This window comes from Phyllostomus hastatus, unplaced genomic scaffold (assembly GCF_019186645.2).
Source record: "Phyllostomus hastatus isolate PE091 unplaced genomic scaffold, TTU_PhHast_1.1 phas_scaffold_1674, whole genome shotgun sequence".
Classification (NCBI taxonomy): domain Eukaryota; kingdom Metazoa; phylum Chordata; class Mammalia; order Chiroptera; family Phyllostomidae; genus Phyllostomus; species Phyllostomus hastatus.
The window spans coordinates 9,356,354-9,377,126 of record NW_025334011.1 but is presented as its reverse complement, the minus strand read 5'-3'; the positions used below and the strand labels follow the sequence as shown (position 1 = coordinate 9,377,126).

The window sequence follows — 20,773 nt, the reverse complement described above, 5'->3', positions numbered from 1 at the left end:
CAAAACTCCTGCCTACAAAAACCAGTGGGGATTAAGTCAATGGTAGAAAAATGCTAGAGTCCCAAGCAATTCTTCTTAAAGAACTCACACATGGACTTGCCTACTCAAACTCACTCCTTCTAAGCTCCAGCACCAAGGTAGCACCTTGAAAGGTACCAGTGACATATTGGGACAAACTGAAGTGTCTAGCATCAAGGTGAGTAGAGGCCATTGTGTCTTTTCTAATCCTCCCTAGCACAGAGCCACAGAGCCAGAAAGCTGGTACCATATCTGAGACTCCATCAACTTGTATTTTTTCTTGTTACATAAATTAACCCATTTATTATTGGCTAGCAATGTTTCCCATTGCTGTTTGACCCACCCTGGAGATTCCAAGAGACTCTGCCCCATCCAACTTATGGGTCCACCTAAGCTGCTTTTCCATATGAATGGCTGGTCTTGGCTCATGACGCACAACTTCCTAAATCCTCTCAAACAAACAACAGATGAGATGGCCTCAGTGAGCCCCAAGGCCTGCACTAAGAACCCGTAGCCAGTCTAGATTCACAGCTTGGCTCTGCCTGGGAATCTCTAAGTTTAGCACAAGTAGCAGCCATCTCAAATTGCTTTAGAGCTCAGGCAGGGCTTCCCTTGGGCAAAATACAGGTGAGGGCTGTCCCTGGGTGTGCTGCGCCACCTGGGGAACTCCAGGGCCAGCACACCCAGTTGGACAGCTACAGACCACACGGGAGAACAACCACCTTGCCCCTATACAGCCAATCTTCCACAAAATGTGGAGATTTGTGGTAAGTGGTCATAGCCAATCCTTGCAGCTGACTGGCCTGTGTAAATCCCTTCAATTGATCTGCCAACAGCAACTAAGACTCAAGTACAAGAGGAGGGTGTACTCAGCCCATATGAAGCACGCATCTTGAGTACCCAGCTTGGGTGACAGGTGAGGATGTCCCACTGGATCCTACAGGACACCTACTACATTAGGCCATACTACCAAGACATGGAGTCAAAGCAGCTCTACCTAATACATAGAAACAAATACAAGGAGGCTGCCAAAATAAGGAGACAAAGAAATATGGTCCAAATGAAAAAACAGATCAAAACTCCAGAAAAAGCTAAACAAAATGGAAATAAGAAATCTTTCAGATGCAGAGTTCAAAACATTGGTTATCAGGATGCTCAAGGAACTTAGTGAGGACCTCAGCAGCATCAAAAAGATCCAGTCAGAAATGAAGGATACACTAATTGAAATAAAGAACAATTTACAGAGAAACAACAGTAGAATGGATGAAACTGAGAGTCAAATCAATGATTTGGAACATAAGGAAGTAAAAAACCACCAATGAGAACAAGAGAAAAGATGAGGAGAGCTGTCCCTCTGCGACAACTTAAGAGGTCCAACATTTGCATCATGGGCTGGCAGAAGGAGAAGAGAAAGAGCAAGAAATTAAAAATCTATTTGAAAAATGAAAGAAAACTTCCCTAATTTGGTAAAGAAAATAGACATGCAAGTCCAGGAAGCATAGAATCTCAAAAAAGATGAATGCGAAGAGGCCCACCCCCCAAGACATGTAATTACAATGCCAAAGCTTAACGATAAAGAAAGAATCTTAAAAGAATCAACAGAAAATAAGTCAGTTACCTACAGGGGAGTTCCCATAAGGCCGTCAGGTGATTTTTCAAAAGAAATTTTGCAGGCTAGAAGGGACTGGCAAGAAATATTTGAAATCATGAAAAGCAGGGACCTAATCCAAAATTGCTCTACCCAACAAATCTATCATTTAGAATTGAAGGGCAAAGAGCTTCCCAGACAAGAAAAAACTATAAAAGTTCATCATAACCAAACCATTATTATATGAAATGTTAAATGGACTCAGTTAAGAAAAAGAAGATCAAACTATGAACAATAAAATAGCAAAATACATATCTATCAATAATTGAATCTAAGCAAATAAAAACAAAAGTTGTACAATATACAAACTAAGTTGTACACAAGTTATACAACAAACAAAAAAGCTATACAAAAACAAAACTAATAATATTTTTAAAAAATATAGTTCTGCAAATAACTCTTCTGGTTAACACGAAGCATCTAAAAAAGGAGGGATCTTTATGAGAGCAATTATTAAATAATTCCTCTTGGCCCAAACTTCAAAAATAAGTCTATAGTTATAGAATATGAGATAATCTTCATTATGTACATGGTTGATGGAAGGCAACTTTTACACAGAAAACATTTCAGTTAAAGTTCTTCAAACTTAGGAAAAGACTAATAACCATGGTAACAAGAAGCCACTGGAATCAGTTTTTATTGTGTTTAATCAGTCAGTGACCACAGGCCTCACTCACCAATCACCGTAGACCGCTTCCTTCTGAAGGAAAGCCATTCAGAGACAACCTTATTTGAATAAACAAGCCTCAGAGTGCCAACCAATCAACACCCATCTCACCAGAATAACCATGCTGCCTCATATGATGTCAACCCACTTAAGCCTCTGAAAGTCCACTAATCCTTATACCCCACTTGTCCAGAAACCATGTAAAGCAGGAGCAGTCCACTATGTCAGAAAAGACTGCCTGACCAGCATAGCTCTCTCAGTATAATGAGCAACAAATACCAACTTTATCTTTTTATTTCAGATATTGAGAGTTCATTAACTTTTGGCAAAAATTTTTTAAAGTCCTAGAATAACTTACCACCACTATATTTTCTGCTTCATAATAAAATATAAATGAAGTTTGCTATTCCTTTCATCCACTTTACCATAATTAATACTACTATGAATATGAATAATAAAAATGGTGAGTATGCACAATATTGGGCTTGTCTCCCTAAATGGAAAAGTATTCATGGAGAAAATAGAGCTTATTAGAAAGAGCCAAAAAGAATATTTAAAATGCACATAACTGGCAGATAAAATTGTCAGAATGGTTCCACATCAAACTTATTTCTTATTTCCATGTGCGCTGCATAATGTTTAAGGCGACACACATAAGTGAAATTCCATTCATTCAGTCAATATTTGAGTAGTATTGCATGTTAGGCCCTTTTCTAGGCACTGAGGCTATGGCAGTAAATACACAAAAACCCTAGTCATGAGAGTGAAGTAAACACACAATAATAAACTAGATAGGAAAAATATACAGCATGTTAGAGGAGATAAATGAAATTTTAATGTGTTGTGTGGGGAGAAGGTCAGTAAAATATTAGGCTGGCCAAGATAGGTCTTGCTAAGAAAGAGACTCTTAAGTAAAGAACTAAAAGAATGGAAAAAGCATGCCATCTGTATATCTGACGGAAACGCATTCCAGATTGAATCAACAACAAGTACAGACATATGCCTGCAGCATTTAGGAATAGTGAGAAATTCAGTCTGGTTGGACCAAAACAAAAAGGATAGAAAATAGAAGTTCAAGTCAGAAACAGAGATCTAAGATGACGAGATTATGTAAGGCCTTATAGGTATTATGAGGAACTTTGGCATGTACTCTGAATGAAATGGGAGGCAATTAGAAGGTTTTGAGTAGAGGAATGGCATTATCTGACTCATCTTTTAAAAGGACCACTGTGTTTAGAATTGAGAAAAGAGTAAAAAGGGGGGGAGAAAGGGAGGGAGGGAAGAAGAGAAGAGAGGAAGGAAGGAAGGAAGGAAGGAAGGAAACCAATTAGTTGTCTATTATACTAATCTAAACAGCAGATGATAGTGGCTTGGGTCTGGAAAATGCTTCTGGATAAATGTTGAAGGTAACCTGAAAGTTTTGCTGACAGATTAGATGTGAGGTATAAGAGAAGTTGACATCAAGTTTTTGGCAAAGCAATTGAAGAGCTGTCATTAACTCAAACAGAAAGACTGTGTGAAGGGCAGGTGTGAAAAAACAGTATCAGCAGTTCAATTTTGAACATCTTAAGTCTAAAATACCCAAGAGCTTTCCAAAAAGAGATCTCAAGTAGACAGTCTGATATATAGGGCTGGAATTAAGGAGAGATATGATATCTGGGCTGGGAATACAAATTTGGGGATTAGCATATACAAGGTAGTAAAAGTCATGGGAAAAATAAACCAAGGACTGAATCCTGAAACACTTTAAGTATAAAAGGTGGGGCATGGGGAGAAACAAGTAAAACAGACAGAGATGCATGGACTAGACAGGAAGCAGGGAACCAGGAAAGTGCGCTTCCCACCCTGAAAACTAAGTCCTGAAAGCCAAATGAAGAAAGTATTTTGAAGAGTTTCCCATTGGGTCAAATATTGTTGACAGATTATGTAAAACAAGATCTAAAAAATTATAGCTAGTTGTATTAGAGTGAAAAACCAGTGGTAACCTTCAGAAAAACAATTATGGAAGAGAGAAGGGACTAAAACTTACTAGAGTGGGTTCAAGAGTGCATGGAAGGGAGATGAGAATCAGGGAGACAACTTTTAAGAACTTTGTACCTAGATGGCATGATCGTGGATGATCTAATTTTCTTGTTTAGCTATAGTTTTTCAATCCTTTCATAGTGATTATGTGGTATTTTTGCAACACAGAAAAGTTTTTCAATTGAAAATATGCCAGACCACTTATTAAATAATAAATATACAAAATTATACAAATAAAAGACCCCATGAAATTTTTTTAGATATACAGGATGGGGCAAAAGTAGGTTTACAGTTCTCAGTACAATAAAGAGAGTTCATTCTTGTACTATGATTTATTAATCATTGTATTATTTTCCATACAAACTGTAAACCTACTTTGCCCCACCCTGTGTAATGATATTACATAAACTGATTATCATTTTTCTTATAGTTAAAAAAGGTAACAAGGATTTTTTGCTTGATGAAAATCAACTCTAGAATATTTTCTATTACTAAAACATACGAAGTAATTAGTCATATTAAAATTCTGTAACAGAAATAAAGGGGGAAGCATAGAATTTTCTTTATAAACTGAATTTTAAAAAATTGTGTAATATGAAGTCACTGTTGAAAAATTTGGTGTGGTGCATACTGAAATATATTCTCTTTAAAAAAGAAAGGATAAAGGCATGTATGCAGGGAAACTTTAAAAAGAAGATTTACTACATTAGTAGCACCTTGCTTTATAGTGCAGGGGTCAGCAAATAACTGCCTTCAGGCCAAGTCCAGCCCATTGCCTGCTTGTAAACTCTTTTATTGGCACACGGCTACACATGTTCATTTACCTATTGTCTATGGAAGATTTCAGACTACAGTGAAAGAGACCTGATAGTCCACAAAGTCTAAAATATTGACCATCTGGCTCTTTACAGAGAAGGTCTGTGCCTGCCACTTTAACAGATTGATCCATTGGTGTGTTTTAATGTTTTACTCGATAAACTAAAATTTTTATACAAAACATGGAACAAACTGTCATGTGAAACTCTTTGCTTTCAGATTAACTTGGGGGTCCAATATTTGAGCACTCACATATTAAGAACAAAACAGAAAAATCTAATAACTAGCAATTTGGATGGTAACAGAGTGCCAGTGTAGCATATAACTTCCTTTTGAAGCACAGCAGATATTAAAAATATTCTAAAAAAATGGTTTCAGATATGACATCAAACAAAATGCTTTAAATCTACTTTAGTTATGAAATGATCAGTATGCTATAGACCTAACCTCATTTTTTCCAGTGGTTACATACCATATTATTTTATGGGTTTAAGAATTTATTTCCTTATAGATAGGTATTTAGGTTACCTCCAACTTTTTGATATACAATGCTATAAAAAATATCCTTAACATACATATGTATTTACAGGGAGGGCAAAAGGTAGGTTTATAGTTGTGAGTATACAAAAGAATCTATTATTGTATTATTAGTTATTAATTACTGTATTATTTTCCATATGAACAACTGCAAACCTACTTTTGCCCTGCCCTGCATGTAACATATTTATAAAAATGTCCTTGAGGCATATATATATATTATATATCCTTAACATTATGTCCTACTACATATATTATATATAATGACCTATTGTATGTTTTATATACATAGTAATATATAATAAATGTCCCTAGAATGCTTTCCTACAGGGTCTAGTTCCAGAAGTATAGCTGTTGAGATTAAAAAATTACACATTTGAAATTATGAAACATGCTATTAATAATTACCATTCAAAAAAGATTAATCAATTTTATCTAGCAATAGTGTATGAAAATGCCATTTTTTCTTTCATTTGCCAAGAAAAAATGGTTATTTTTAAATATTTATCATCATGACTTCAGAAAATGGTATCTCATTGCTTGTTAACTGATATTTTTCTGATTACCAGACAAGGCTGAACATCACTAATAAAAATATAAAATTGGCTTATCATGAATATTAGCTCAAAATTAGAATTTGTTTTGTAGGAAAATAACAATTACCTACTATTAAATATTGCTGGAAGCTTACCTATCAGAATATTCATTCCCTGTAACAGGGAATGGCTGCTTGTCAGTTTGTTCACTCTTCCTTTGTTGAATTAACCCATCACTGTCATCAGCATTATGCACATTTTCTGTTACATTCACTTCACTACTGTTGTGCATCTTTTTTTCTTCTTCAACCTTTAATGACAGTTTGAGATTAAGGATAATTGTTATTACTTTATTTATTAAAAAGAACTTTTGTAGCCCTGGCTGGCATAGCTCAGTGGATTTGAGCGCAGGCTGTGAACCAAAGTGTAGCAGGTTCGATTCCCAGTCAGGTCACATGCCTAGGTTGCAGGCCAGGTCCACAGTGGGGGCCACACCAAGAGGCAACCACACATTGATGTTTCTCTCTCTCTCTTCCTCCCTCCCTTCCCCTCTCTAAAAATAAATAAAATAAAATCTTAAAAAAAGAGGTAACTCTAGTTTTAAAAAAAAAAAGAAAAAAAAAAGGAAGACCTTTTGTGTTTTCATTAATTTTATCATTTCGGCTCTTAGTTTAATTGTCATGACTTCAATCAGTAAAAATATTTTTGTGCTTACTTTAATTTTATCATTACAGGTCTTTGAAATTCTAAATTATGCTTTATTTCTGTTTCAAAAAGCAGAATTTTCTAAGATTTCAAAAAGAGCTTTCTTAATTTTGTGCTCTATTCACATCCACTCTCCCTTTTACCCCCCTTCCATTTGTCCAGCAGAAACATAGAAATAAAAAGACGAAGACATAAAATTTGTCACCATCTCTTTCCCATCTGGATTCTGCATTACACAGCCAGGTTTAGAGGATGTGACACAGTGCTTCAGTAACTAACAGGAGGCTTTCCTCTTTCTACAATAAGCTATATTTTTTGCTGACTTTTACAATGATTTTTCCTTTCAGAACACGGAGTTATCAAAAAAGTGATAGCATTCATAAAATACACGAACCAAATTTTACTACAACACAGGAACAAAGTAAAAGTGATGAATTGTTAGGTAATGTACAATCCTGGAAAATGAGTAAGGCTCCCCAAATTTTACATTCAATAACCATAAAATTTTATGGCTAGAGGATATGGTATAGAAGTAATTATCTACTTTACCCCCGTATTTGCTGATAATGGGAATAAAACCAAGGTTAAATGATCTGTCCAAAGCTCCTAAAGATGCAATGCCTAGCATTTTATGCCACCAAAAGAGATGATATACTTTGATAATGCTGAATCAGATAAAAGAACAGAAAAATTTATCAAATTAATCAGATAAATTAAAAGTGTGACTTTTGCAAATTAATTTAATGCTTTAGTTTGGGGGAAGGGCTTATCCACCTCTTGCCTTTAAAGGAGAGTATCTCAACTTTTATCTATTTTTTAAAGTCAGTGTGCCTCAAAACTCAGTTTTCTCCTTTAAATACTAAATTTTTTTGTACAGGTGTTTTGCTACCTATATGCTCATGCCATGCATGTCAAAATTTTCCATACTTTATTAAACAACATTATATAAAGTTTGAATGTACAAAAACATCTGAGAGTAATGATAAACTAAATATATGCGGAAGTAAATGTGTTTGTTATTAAAAATATCTCAAAGTGGTCACTTCAGAATTCTAAGTTCCAGGGCTTTGAGTAAAGCATTTGAGATTGCACACACTGATGCATGGTAATAGATGAGTTCAGCTGGGAATATTTGTTTATGTTGCTTCCCTCAGTCATGGCTTCCTTCCCATTTTATTGCTTATGGAATGCAATTTATATTGAAGCCAATAAACTAAAACAAACAAACAACAAAAAAAACCCCTACTGCTTACTACTACATTTTTAAAGCAATTTTCTTTATGCTTTTTCTGATTCAGGTCACGTGGTACATAGCTAAATTAGTGTCCCAGTTGACATGGAAGACTGAGAGAGAGACTTAAGTTGATTAAGGAACATAAATTTTAAGAAGGTTTTCCTGAACTCCTATTATTTGGATGGCTGAAATAATTTCTAGATGCAATTACAAATTTACACAAACTCATTTTACACACAAACTTTTTGTCTTAAGTGAAAAACAGAATGGGTCAGATAACTGGTAAGAGAAAAACTAAAAAGTAGCAGTAAGTTAACTGCTACCTCTTTTTCAAATTTACCTTTCTTTTTCCAAAGCCAGAAAACTTAATTTTAACATCTCTACCTCATTCTTAAAACTTTGTATATCTTGCTGTGATTCTTCATTAGATAACTTTCAGATGTTCTGTCATTATATGGTAGAGAAAAACTTGACGCAGACATGCGGCGTTATGGTTGAAATGAGATATTCACACAGACTACTGAGTCCTGTGGAGGAAAAGGGACGGCACAGCTACCCTCTCAAGGGGTGGGTGCCTCTGAGCAGCCTGGGCACTCTCTCTAGAGGACAGCACCCCAATCCTTGCCTTCAAAGCTTTTTTATTGGGTTTAATTTGCAGAGGAATACAAGTAAAGCTCATTAATCATTGTCAGGCAGTAAGGATCAAACAATATACAGCATACAAAGAACTACGATGGCTTATTCTGAGTCAGGGTCTGTTAGCTAAAGGGCTACAAAACTTTGGGAAACAAACTCATTTCCTGCTCGGGCCTTTATCATTTAATTAAGAGCATTCTTAACAGAGCAGGTTTCACAGGAGTTTATGTGTTCTTTCTTAGGCCTGATCACCCAGGGAACCGCCCTTTCCAGCACAGGGCCACCCTCTGTCGTTGTTTCAGGATTAAGTCCGGCAGAGGAGGCAAGACAGCCCAGAGATTAGCAGACTTCTTGCAGACAGAATGAGGACTCAGGCTTTGTCAAAGTCGAGGGTCCATCACCCCCTTTTGCTGTAGCCCCCAAGTTCTTCCCTGGGGCCTCCACATGATCATGCCTGCTTACGTCGTTCCACGCTTGGGGAATTTTACCTGTCATTGGCTAACTGATCAAGCATTGGCGGCCAGTTATGAAAAAAGGAGCAGCAGCAGCGCTTCTGCCAGGGAAATAAGCTTTGTCTCCTTAGTGGTTAATGGTCCAAAGGTTGCTCAATTAGCCCTAGCCATGAGGGGGTTACAGGTTCTGAAACCAGGCAGGGCGGCTCCCAACATCTCCCCCTTTTTTGTTTTTGAATTCAATCACAGTTGTTAAGCCTGTGAAACCTACTATTTGCTGCTTCTGAACACGATCTTAAGAAAATAGCCTATATATATCATAAAGTACAAATAAGGATTAAGACAAGGGGCACCCAAGGGTTGCTAGACTCAAACTTGTAAATTCAATCCATGAAAAATGTTGCAAATGCAAGGAAACGATAACAGTAACAGGTCTAGTTACACTTCAGTCCTTGAGAGAATTAGCACAGACTTCAAGACCGAAGGCTGGTCACTCAGCTTTAGCCATGAGGGGTTACAGCTCCTGAAACCAGGCAGGGCAGATCTCAACAAAAACTCATATTAAAAAAATTTTTTTTCAAGATTTTATTTATTTATTTTAGAGAGATGGGAAGAGAGGGAGAAAGAGAGAGAGAAACATCAATGTGCAAAGAGACACATCAATTGTTTGCCTCTCACAAACCCCCAACTGGGGACCTGTCCTGACCCAGAATTGAGCTGATGACCTTTTGGTTCACAGGTGACACTCAATCCACTAAGCCACACAAGCCAGGGCAAAAATTCACATTTTCTAATTCATGTTCTATACAGTTATTAGCAAATATCTTCATATAATGGCATCTGGGACAAATCTTGATTTTGGTTTTGTTTCCATATAACTATTTGTAACTGCAGAAATATCCTGTCTTATTTGATGCACGTGTTTCATTTCATTGCATCAGGCAAACCACAAATCAACAACGCTTTTTGGATCAAAAGACTGAGGTGTATGTCTGATGCCTAATTTCCAATTAGTAATATTTCCGTTCATATTTCTGCCATCTGTACATCAAACTCATTGTCTTTTTTCCATTTCAAACTTAACCACTGGGTATTTTACTTTTTATTTTTATAACCTTATAAAAACACTTCTAATTTTTGTTAAAAACAATTCAAAGTCTGGTTTGTTATCATTTTTATAGTGTATTTGTATTCATTTAAATAAAGCTTGGAAGAAGATTACCTGCAAGCGTACTCCAAGGGCCCTGGGTATGAATAAGGTAGAAAGACATTTTCGAGAGTGGGTTCTCTTTGTTCAGCAAAGGTTTGGAACACTGAAGAGACAGACACTCCAAATGCATCATCGTCCTCACAATCAAGTGTATCATCTATCATATTAGAAGGCATTTGTCTTAATCTTGATCCTTCTTTAGAATGGTCATATAGTGGTTCTTCCTCAGGACAAGCAGTAATTTTGTATTTTTCTCAAATTTCTTCAAACTTTTGCTTTAACTCGCTTGTGTTGAGTTGTAAATTATTCCTCCATTCTAATTTGCCTTGTTTGACACACATTCCTCACACTTTTGCAGAGGATGCCCTAAGTATGCAGATATATTACCCCTGTCACCTTCTCTATTTATTTCTGGTTCTTGAGACATTTTTTTCTGGTGTAAAAGTGGAAGATTAATTTTCTTAGTTTGATTTTCAGATGTCTTTTCTGTCAGGGTACATGTCTATAAAATAACTTTATTCTTAATTAACCAAGTAGGAATAAAGAAAAATTAAAATTAAATTTTTGTTTTATTGCTTACACTATTACAGATGTCCCAAATTTTCCCCTACTTTGTGCAACCACTCCCTTCACCCTTGTCCCCCTCTATCCTCTGACCACCACCACACTGTTGTCTGTGTCTATGGGTTATGCATAGATATTCTTTGGCTACTCCTTTTACATTCTTTCATCTAGTACCTTGCTCGCCTCTCCCCTCTGACAGCTGTCAATCTGTTCTATTTATATATGCCTGTGTTTCTATTTTATTAAGCAGTTTATTTTGTTTATTAGATTCCACATATAAATGAGATCATATGGTAATTGTCTTTCACCGACTGGCTTTTCTCACTTAGCATAATAACCTCCAAGTCTGTCCATGCTGTCGCAAAAGGTAGGAGTTCATTCTCTTTTTTATAGCCACATAAAATTCCATTGTGCAAATGTAGCACAACTTTTTTATCCATTTATCTACTGATGGACACTTGAGCTGTTTCCAGATCTTGGCTCTTATAAATAATGCTGCTATGAACATAGGGGTACATATATTCTTTCAAATTGGTGTTCCGGGATTCTTAAAATATATTCCCAGAAGTAGGACTGCTGGGTCAAAAAGCAGTTCCATTTTTAATTTTCTGAGGAAATTCCATACTGTTTTCCACAGTGGCTGCACCAGTTGGCATTCCCATTAACAGTACATTAGGGATCCCTTTTCTCTACATCCTTGCCATCACTATAATTAAAATTTAACTGTTAAACTTCTTAATCTACATTTACCTACTCCCAAATCACTGGATTGTTACTAAGAAGTGAAAAATAACTTGCCTTGGTCTAAATTTAAACAAAAATGAGCCAAAGTTCTTAATTTTGTCACTATTGGAACTAATGAATTCATTAGATGTTAAATCTACCCAAAATAAGTTAATAGGTGAATTTTAATGCTACAAATGCTTCCTCACTTAAAATATTTCACCTCACTGCCCTGACCAGTGTAGCTCAGTTGTTTGGGCATTCTCCCACAAGCTGAAAGGTCATGGGTGCAATTTCCATTTGGGGCACATACCTGGGTTACTGGTTTAGTCCCCAGACTGGGTGAGTACAAGAGGTAAGTGATCGATGTTTCTCTCCCACATTGATATTTCTCTCCCTTTCTACCTTTCTTCCTTCCCCTCTCTCTAAAGATAAATAAATAAAATCTCCAAGAAAATATTTCACCTCACCATATCATAAATAATGAGTCCCTACAGTGCATTTAAGAATTTTTTTGGGGGGGTGGGTGATCCAAAATGTCACAGAGTAGGTGAAGGTTGCATTCCCCTCCTCCCAGGACCAAACTTGAATTACAGATGAATCACAGAAAAATCAACCTAAATAATCAACTGAAGAGTTACTGAAAAGAAAAACTAAAACATTGCCTTTAAAATCAGGAACAAGACAGGGATGTCCAATTTCACTACTCTTACTCAACACAGTTCTAGAAGTGCTAGCCACAGCAATCAGACAAGAAAAGAAATAAAAGGCAGCCAAATTGGAAAGGAAGAAGTAAAACTATCATTATTTGTGAATAACATGATACTATACATAGGGAATCCTAAAGATTCCACCAAAAAATTACTAAAACATAAATGAATTCAGTAAAGTAGCAGGATACAAAATTAATATTAAGAAATCATTTGCATTTTTATACACCAGCAATAAACTATCAGAAAAAGAAACTAAGAAAACAATCTCGTTTAGAATTACATAAAAAAATACCTAAGAAAAATTTAACCAAGGAGGTAAAAGATCTGTACTCAGAAAACAGAAGATCCTGAAAATAAATGAAAGAAGTTACGAATAAGTGGAGCATATACTGTGTTACTAGATAGAAGAAATTAACATCATTAAAATGTTCATACTATGAAAAATAATCTAGAGTCAACACAACTGCTATCAAAATGCCAAAGCTGTATTTCACAGAACTAGAACAAATAATCCAAGAAATTCATATGGAACCACAAAAACCTTCAAATAGTCTCAGCAATCTTGAAAATTATGAAGTTGAAGGTGTCACACTGCCTAATATCAAACTATAATACAAGGCCATGGTGACAAGAACAGCATGATATTGACCTTAAGAACAGACACAGAGATCAATAGTACAGAATAGAGAAGCACTGACAAAGGGAGCTACAAATTACAGTGGGTTAAAAGGCAGTCTATTCAATGAATGGTAATGGGAAAACTGGGCAGATACATGCAAAAAAAAAAAAGAAAGAAAGAAAGAAACTAGATACCTTCTTATACCATATACAAGAATGAACTCAAAATGGATTACAGATTTAAAGGTAAGACTTGAAACCATTAAACTGCTAGAAGAAATCATAGGCAACAAAATCTCTGAGATTTCTCTGAGCAATGTTTCCTCTGATATATCTCCATGTGCAAGGGAAAAAAACATAAAAAATAAACAAATAGAACTACAACAAGCTAAAAGGGTTTTGAAAAGCAATGAAAACCCTCAACAAAATGAAAGGACAACATACTGAATGAGAACATATTTGCTTATGATACATCTGCGAAGGAGTTAATATCCAAAGTTTATAAATAAGTCATCCTGCTCGACACCCAAAAAACAAACAATCCAATTAAAAAAGGGGCATAGGATCTGAACAGACACTTCTCCAAAGAAGACATACAGATGGCCAATGGGTATATAAAAACAATTAATGTCACTAATTGTCAGAGTAATGCAAATTAAGACCATAATCAGATTTCATCTTATACCTGTCAGAATGGCTATCATCAATAAATCCACAAATAACAAGTGTTGGCGAGAATGTGATAAAAAGGAACCCATGTGCACTGTTGGTGGCAATGCAAATTGGTGAAGCCACTATGAAAAACAGTATGGAGTGTCCTCATATAATTAAAAATGGATCTGCCTCATGACCCAGCAATTCCACTTATGGGTTTATATCCAAAGAAACCCAAAACACTAATTCAAAAGAATATATGTGTCCCTCTATTCACTGCCACCTTAGTTACAATAGCCAAGCTATGGAAGCAACCCAATTGCCTATCAATAGACAAGTACATAAAAAAGTGGTGGTATGTATTTACAACAGAATACTATTCAGCCGTAAAAAACAGTGAAATCTAACCATTTGTGATAGTACTGATAGACCTATAGGGTATTATGTTAAGTGAAATAAGTCAGCCAGAGAAAAGACAAATACCATATTACTTCACTTACATGTGGAATTTAAAAAACAAAATAAACAAACAAACAAACAAAAGAAAAACAGTCATAGATACAGAGAACAGACTGACGATTGTCAGAGGGCAGGGATTTGAGGGACTAGGTGAAAAAGGTGAAGAAATTAAGAAGTACAAATTAGTTGTTACAAAATAGTCACAGGGACGTAAAGTATAGCATAAAGAATATAGTTAATAACATTGCAATAACTATGCATGGTACCAGGTGGTACTGGAAATATTGGAGAAAATACTTTGTAAAGTATATAATTATCTAAGCACTATGCTGTACACATGAAACTAATACAAAATAATAATGAATGTAAACTGTAATTAAAAAATAAAATTAAAAAGCAAAGAATTTTTCTAAAAGAATAACTGGAGAAGAGGCAAGCTTTAAATTATTAGGAGTTGAAATCACTGACATCAATCAAAAATAAAAGCAAATTCCTAAATTTTAACTCTAATAATATGATAATGTATGCATTGACACAGTTATGCATTCAATTCTAATATGACCTAATAATGAGAGTGGATAAAAACGTAATAATACTTACTGATTTTCTACACTGAAATAAAATAAATTAGAAAGTTATCATTTGTACCCTAACAGCAAAAGGTTCAATTTGGGAAGATGTGATACTCTTAACTGGCAGTTGAGATGATTTTATGACCCCATTATCTCCCTCTTTGTAGACCCTGAATTCAATTACATAGATCACAAGGCAGCATTAAACTTTAACCTTGGCATTAGTGAGTATTGATACGACACCGCAAATTTTGAACCATGACCGTGATTACTCTTTTCATGTGACTTCAACTCAGTGGCCACCATTGTCACATTGTTCATTATTTCACCTGTTTAATGATATGATTTGGTATTTGATGCTAGCTTGTTTATCATGTAAAGAAGTTATAAAATGCAAGCAGTGAACAATATTTGAGAATTTTTGTCTCTATTACAAAGCAAATTTAGCTGTAAATTACTATAGATTCTAACAATAAGTCTCATAACTAGTTAAAATTAAATATTCAATTATGATCTATTGACTCTAAGAGACTAGCTTGAAAGGTAATTTCATTTGGAGTACATTACATTATTAAAACAAAGATAACAATATTATACCAGGAATTTAAATTTAAATTTTACATACCTGTGGGTGGTTATTTTCACTTCCATTAAGCCTTTCTTGCTCTTCCTCTGATGCCACTTTTAAGTCTAATTCTGCTGACAAATATATAAATTAGCTAAAATGAACTACTTAAAACAGTTAAAGCTATAATCTTTATGAAAATAGAAAATACATTTTATCAATTGAGAGTTTAAGCTTAAATTAAGCTTAATCTTTAGCTGAATATTTACGTCTTTAAGAAATACTTCTAATTATTGAAACCTTCAACAAAGCCACTTAGGAAATATTAGATATTAGAAAGTTCAAGGCACAGAAACCTCAAAAATTCATTCACCTAACATCAATGAACAAAACAATCAGAAACAAAATTTAGAAATACCGTGCATACAAACACATAAACTCATATCATATTTTCTACCTCATAATGAAACCTTTTTAACATCTCTTTAAGCTTCAGCTGCAACATTATTCACGATTTCCAAAATCACTGTCACTTTTTATGCCTTTATCAGTGTTTACCTTCATTATATTGGAAATGTTTTCCTCTACGATTTTGACAAATTGCATCTTTTAGGACTCAGCGTTGTCGTTTAAAGAACATAAATAAGAGGTGTCAGGAATGGCTTTTCTAGAGATAATGGCTGAGCTGAGGCTTAAACAGTGAGGTTAGTCAGAATCAAAGGGGAAGAGGGCAGGACAGGGAGAGAGCATGCAAGGCAATATCAAGACAGGGAGAGAAGCATATAATGGGAGCCATTATGTCTAAAATGCAGGGATTGGTGTGGAGGGCATCACCAGCAGTTTTGTAATGCCAGAGAAAAGAAAGGACAGTAGAGTGGGCTAAAGATGGAGAGTTAGGCAGAAGTCAAATTACAAGTGCCTTATATGTAATTTTAAGAGACTTAGACATTAATATATTTTAAAGAATGGTTCATGATCACATTAGCATTTGAGATAGATACATCACTCTAAATGCTGTTGTAGTGAGGAATTTGAGTGGCATACGAATAAATGGAGGAGGATGAATTGGAAGGCAATAATGCAAAATAGAGGATGCAGGCCTGAACTGAGGAGATGTTTCCACAACTATTTAAGATATAAAATTTTCAGGGCCCAGCATAGAATAAACCTTTATTCGGTGAATAAATGTTCAAATCCTGGGTCAGCTAGATTCTGCTCATTAAATGAACTACCTGAACTGTATTAAGTTGCTTGAATTTATTTTGTAGTTTTTCTCTTTCACATGTTTCTGTGACAAGGGATCTTGTTTTGAAAGTCCTGTTTCTTGGGTCCACCAATCTCATGAAGAAATAAGATATTTGTATAGATAGGTAAATTGCTGGATTTATAGCTTTAAGTCACTACTCTAGGAGATAAATGAAAGTCTTTTGTAAATGCAATGTTAGTACTAAAGGTAAGGAAAGAAGATAAAATTATAGAAATAAAAATATATGTGTTCGATTCATTCCTACACACCTGATCATGTAACTGATAAAAGACATTAAGGTAATACACAAAGTGGAACACACACTAGATGTGGAGAGCCAACAGAATGAGTATCCTCTTAGAATTAAAACTGCTTTTGATATACTAATTTTAAATTACACAGCACCCCTTAAAACCCATATTCCTTGTGAATCATGTATTCATTACAAAAAATAAAGCGAGGTAACAACTATGTGGACACAGCTCAGAAGTAGGTACTGTGTAGCAAATTCTCAGTGATTCCCATTACTGCTGGAAAAGCAATTCTAAAATGGATAAAGCCATAGAAAATACAAGAAAAAACTTTAATACTTGGTTTTGTAAGGTGATTTTTCAGTTACACTGAATATAGTTATAATACTTGTGAATTCAGAGTTATAAAAATAAAGCTAAGAAACCACATTTTGTTTGAGTAGGCAATATTTAGATCTCTACCTAGTTTTCCCATCTAGTCCCAGAGCTCTAAATATAATTCTGCTACCCACTCCCAAGTGCATGCCAAATACTAATGTGAAGGAGTTCATTCTTTCTCCTAAGTCTCTTTATATTTAACTATACATTACTTTGGTTACAGGAAGAATGGAAATGTCTTGCTAAAAGATATTCTGTTTGGCTGTAGGTTGCATAAAAGGAATAAATATAAACTAGATTTTGCCACAAAATGATTTTCGAAAGGTCAAAACTATGGTGCGGCCATAGAGGTGGTCCAGGGATGAATTCTTTCTTTATTATTGCCCTTCCTCCCTCTCTGTGCTGGTAACTGTGACCACACAGGTCATGCAGCCTAAAATTCCATAACAGAAATAACTCCAACATTAATCTTTTTCTGTATCTGTTAAGGTAGTCTGTCTAGTCTGCAAATGCTGACTGACTTTTGGTAATCGATTGTGATACTAATGGACATTTTTCATGAACTTTAGAATTCCCAAATCTTTGCATTGGCTGGGTGGCTCAGTTGGTTTGGAGCATTGTCCCATTCATAAGAAAAGGTTGCTGGTTTGATTCCCGATCAGAGCACATACTTAGGTTGTGGTTGGGGCACATATAAGAGATAACTAATTGATATTTCTCTTTCACATGAATATTTCTCTCTCTCTCATGCATATTTCTCTCTTTCTCTCTTTGCTCCTCTCTCTCTAAAATCAATAAACAAATCCTCAGGGGAGGATTTAAAAACATAATTAAATAAAGATATATAAAAAATGAAATCCCAGATCTTTGACAATTCTTATGATTGAGGGTCAAACTAGTAGTAGAACCACAATGTGAAGAACATAAAATAAACTTTTCATTTATTACAATGTAAATGATAATACAAATTTGACAGACTTATAAAAATTCTTTCTTCAGAGAAGTAGTCCCACGTCTTCCTCTTCTCCTAAACATGACTCCTTCATTATGCATATTACTTTATGTGTCTTGTCCTTGACATTCACATAGAGAAGTTTAATTAACTATTGTCTCTCACTTTTGTTCTTCTTTATTTACTCATACTGCTTATTTTTATTTGCTTAGCAATTTCTATACATATTCTGTTTTCTATAAAAGCTTTGTTTATTAATAATTAAGATTCTTCAGGGTATGACTTTTTTGTTATCAAAATTTATGTCTAACCCCTTATTTTAAGTTTAAATATACATGAGAAAACATAGGTTAGAAAATCTTTTAATGAGTGGTACTACTTCAAATAAGAAATTACATAATTACAATAAAGTGGTCCTTTTAAAACACCCAAGTATCTTCAAAATTCATCTTTAACCCTTAGATAAATACAAATTCATATGAGAAATGATAACCTTAGGTGACTTTATTGTTTCCAGGTAAAAACAGGATCAGTCTAGGTCCATACTAAATCTAGTGAGTACAAAGTGATATGGCACAGGGAATGAATAAAACAAAAATGTTTTCCTCTTATTTAAACAAAATTGTCAGATTTAAACTTTTTAAGATGAGTAAAAGCAAAAAGCAACAAATGGATGAATGAAGCTTTTACAGCCTGTTGAATCACAAGGGGCTCTTTACCGTTTGACATCCATGAACTTCATACACAATTTAAAATAGTGGTACTCAAGTATCAACAGAGAATCCCTGGAATCCCAAGACACACTGGGTCGGGGGTCTAAGAGGTCAAGACTATTTTCACAGTAATACTAAATGTCATTTGCCATTTCACTCTTATTCCCTTGTAAGTATACAGGTAGAGTTTTCCACAGACATGATACGTGATAACATCATAGCTCTACTGGTTAATGGGTCATAGTTCTAACAGTTAATAGGATATATGATTGTAGTGCTTGTATTTTGAATTTTTTAGTTTGATTTTCTAATATTGTAAACATCAATAGGAATAACCCACTTAAAAATTCTTTGGAATTCTCAATAATTTTTAACAGTATAAGGGGACCCTAAGGCCTAAAAGTTTCAAAATTACTGTTTTAAGAGGTTGTGTTTACCAAATATTCCCTATGATTGATTTCCTCCCCCATTTTTAATACTCAAAGACACCACACACACACACACACACACACACACACACACACAGAATCTTCTAATCAGAACATCTGGTTGGCTTAAGATCATCAGTGTAACAACAATAAGATGAAATACTTAAGTTAAACCACTACTGACATGTTAGCAATTGAAATTTAACTCTAGATAAAGGTAAGAATTCAAATAAGCATTTTATTTTACTTTATTTATTTACTTTAAAAGCATTGCTTCCTTTTTATTTTCTTTTTAAAAACATCATTTATTTGCAAAAGAGGGGACACAGGAGGGAGAAAGAGAGGGAGAGAAACATCGATGTGTGGGAGAAACAATGATTAGTTGCCTCTGACACTCTGCCAACTGGGGTCTGGTTCACAACCCAGGCATGTGCCCTGACCAGGAATTGAACCAGATACCTTTCGGTTCACAAGCCGGCACTCAATCCACTAAGCAACACCAGCATGGGCAAATAAGCATTTGACAATAGTGGAAAAATCTTAAGAGTCTAAAAATTAACCTCTGGGAATCCCTAATAACTATAGTGGTTCCAAACTGGGAACTTTAGGCTATCAAAACAAAAGTAAAAACATCTTATTTAAAGTTTACATTTTAGAAATCTTGGTTTATTTTTCTATAAACATCAAACATGAATTCTAAAAGTGACATCTACATTACTTATGTCAAAACCTACAATTAAACTTGCAAAAAAAGAAAAAAAAGGAATTAGGGATGAGAAGACTATGAGCATGTCAAATATTCTCATGTATTCCTTTCCAGAGTTAAATTTGTAGTACAAAATTTACCTGATCTGGATGTTTGTACAAAATTCATTCCTGCTGCATTTTCAGGAATAGGATCTTTCACTTCAACAGTAGGCTGAATAAGTTTTGAACAAGATGATTAATAAAAAATGTACATTTCATATAATCTGTAGTTAGTACCTCAATATAAAAATATAATAGTTATTACCTTTAAGTGAGAATATTTTCCAGGAGAATCTAAAGAGCAAAGAGACATATACTCAATTATATGAAAATATGAAAGCCAACTATATATCCACGTAAAGTTAGTATACAACTGAATCCTCATGCTTAGCTTTGGAAATTATTACATTAGGTGTTAGTGTTTTGTTTTTTCTTTTCAAGGGCTGAGTGGATAAGGACACCAACTAAAAAGAAATATGAATATAGTATAAATATTGAATAAAAAAGAATATAAGTTTAATAAAACATGCAGTTGAGATTTCAAAAGTAAAATTATGTTTCAAAGATTGTAACTGAAATAGAAAAGTGTGCATACACCAAAGTGAACATAATACTTGATGAGATAAAAGTGATCTTGAATCAGAGAAACAAGTCATGACCCAAACAGAATAAAGGTGAAACAGAATGCAACAGCACCTCCTTCAAGATA

At 34.7% G+C, this 20,773-nt stretch overlaps 1 protein-coding gene across 7 annotated transcripts in view; it reads right to left on the bottom strand.

Annotated features, from left to right (window-relative positions):
• Window positions 1-20,773, bottom strand: part of LOC123831249 (ankyrin repeat domain-containing protein 26-like) — a 111,489-nt gene that overhangs the window by 47,928 nt on the left and 42,788 nt on the right. For all 7 annotated transcript variants that reach the window (XM_045858059.1, XM_045858065.1, XM_045858061.1 and 4 more), the window contains 4 exons: window positions 20,330-20,358; window positions 20,164-20,236; window positions 15,410-15,480; window positions 6,400-6,554 (listed from right to left, as the gene is read on the bottom strand). In XM_045858059.1, the coding sequence (XP_045714015.1) occupies window positions 6,400-6,554; window positions 15,410-15,480; window positions 20,164-20,236; window positions 20,330-20,358 (328 nt within the window). The remainder of the gene's footprint in view (window positions 1-6,399; window positions 6,555-15,409; window positions 15,481-20,163; window positions 20,237-20,329; window positions 20,359-20,773) is intronic.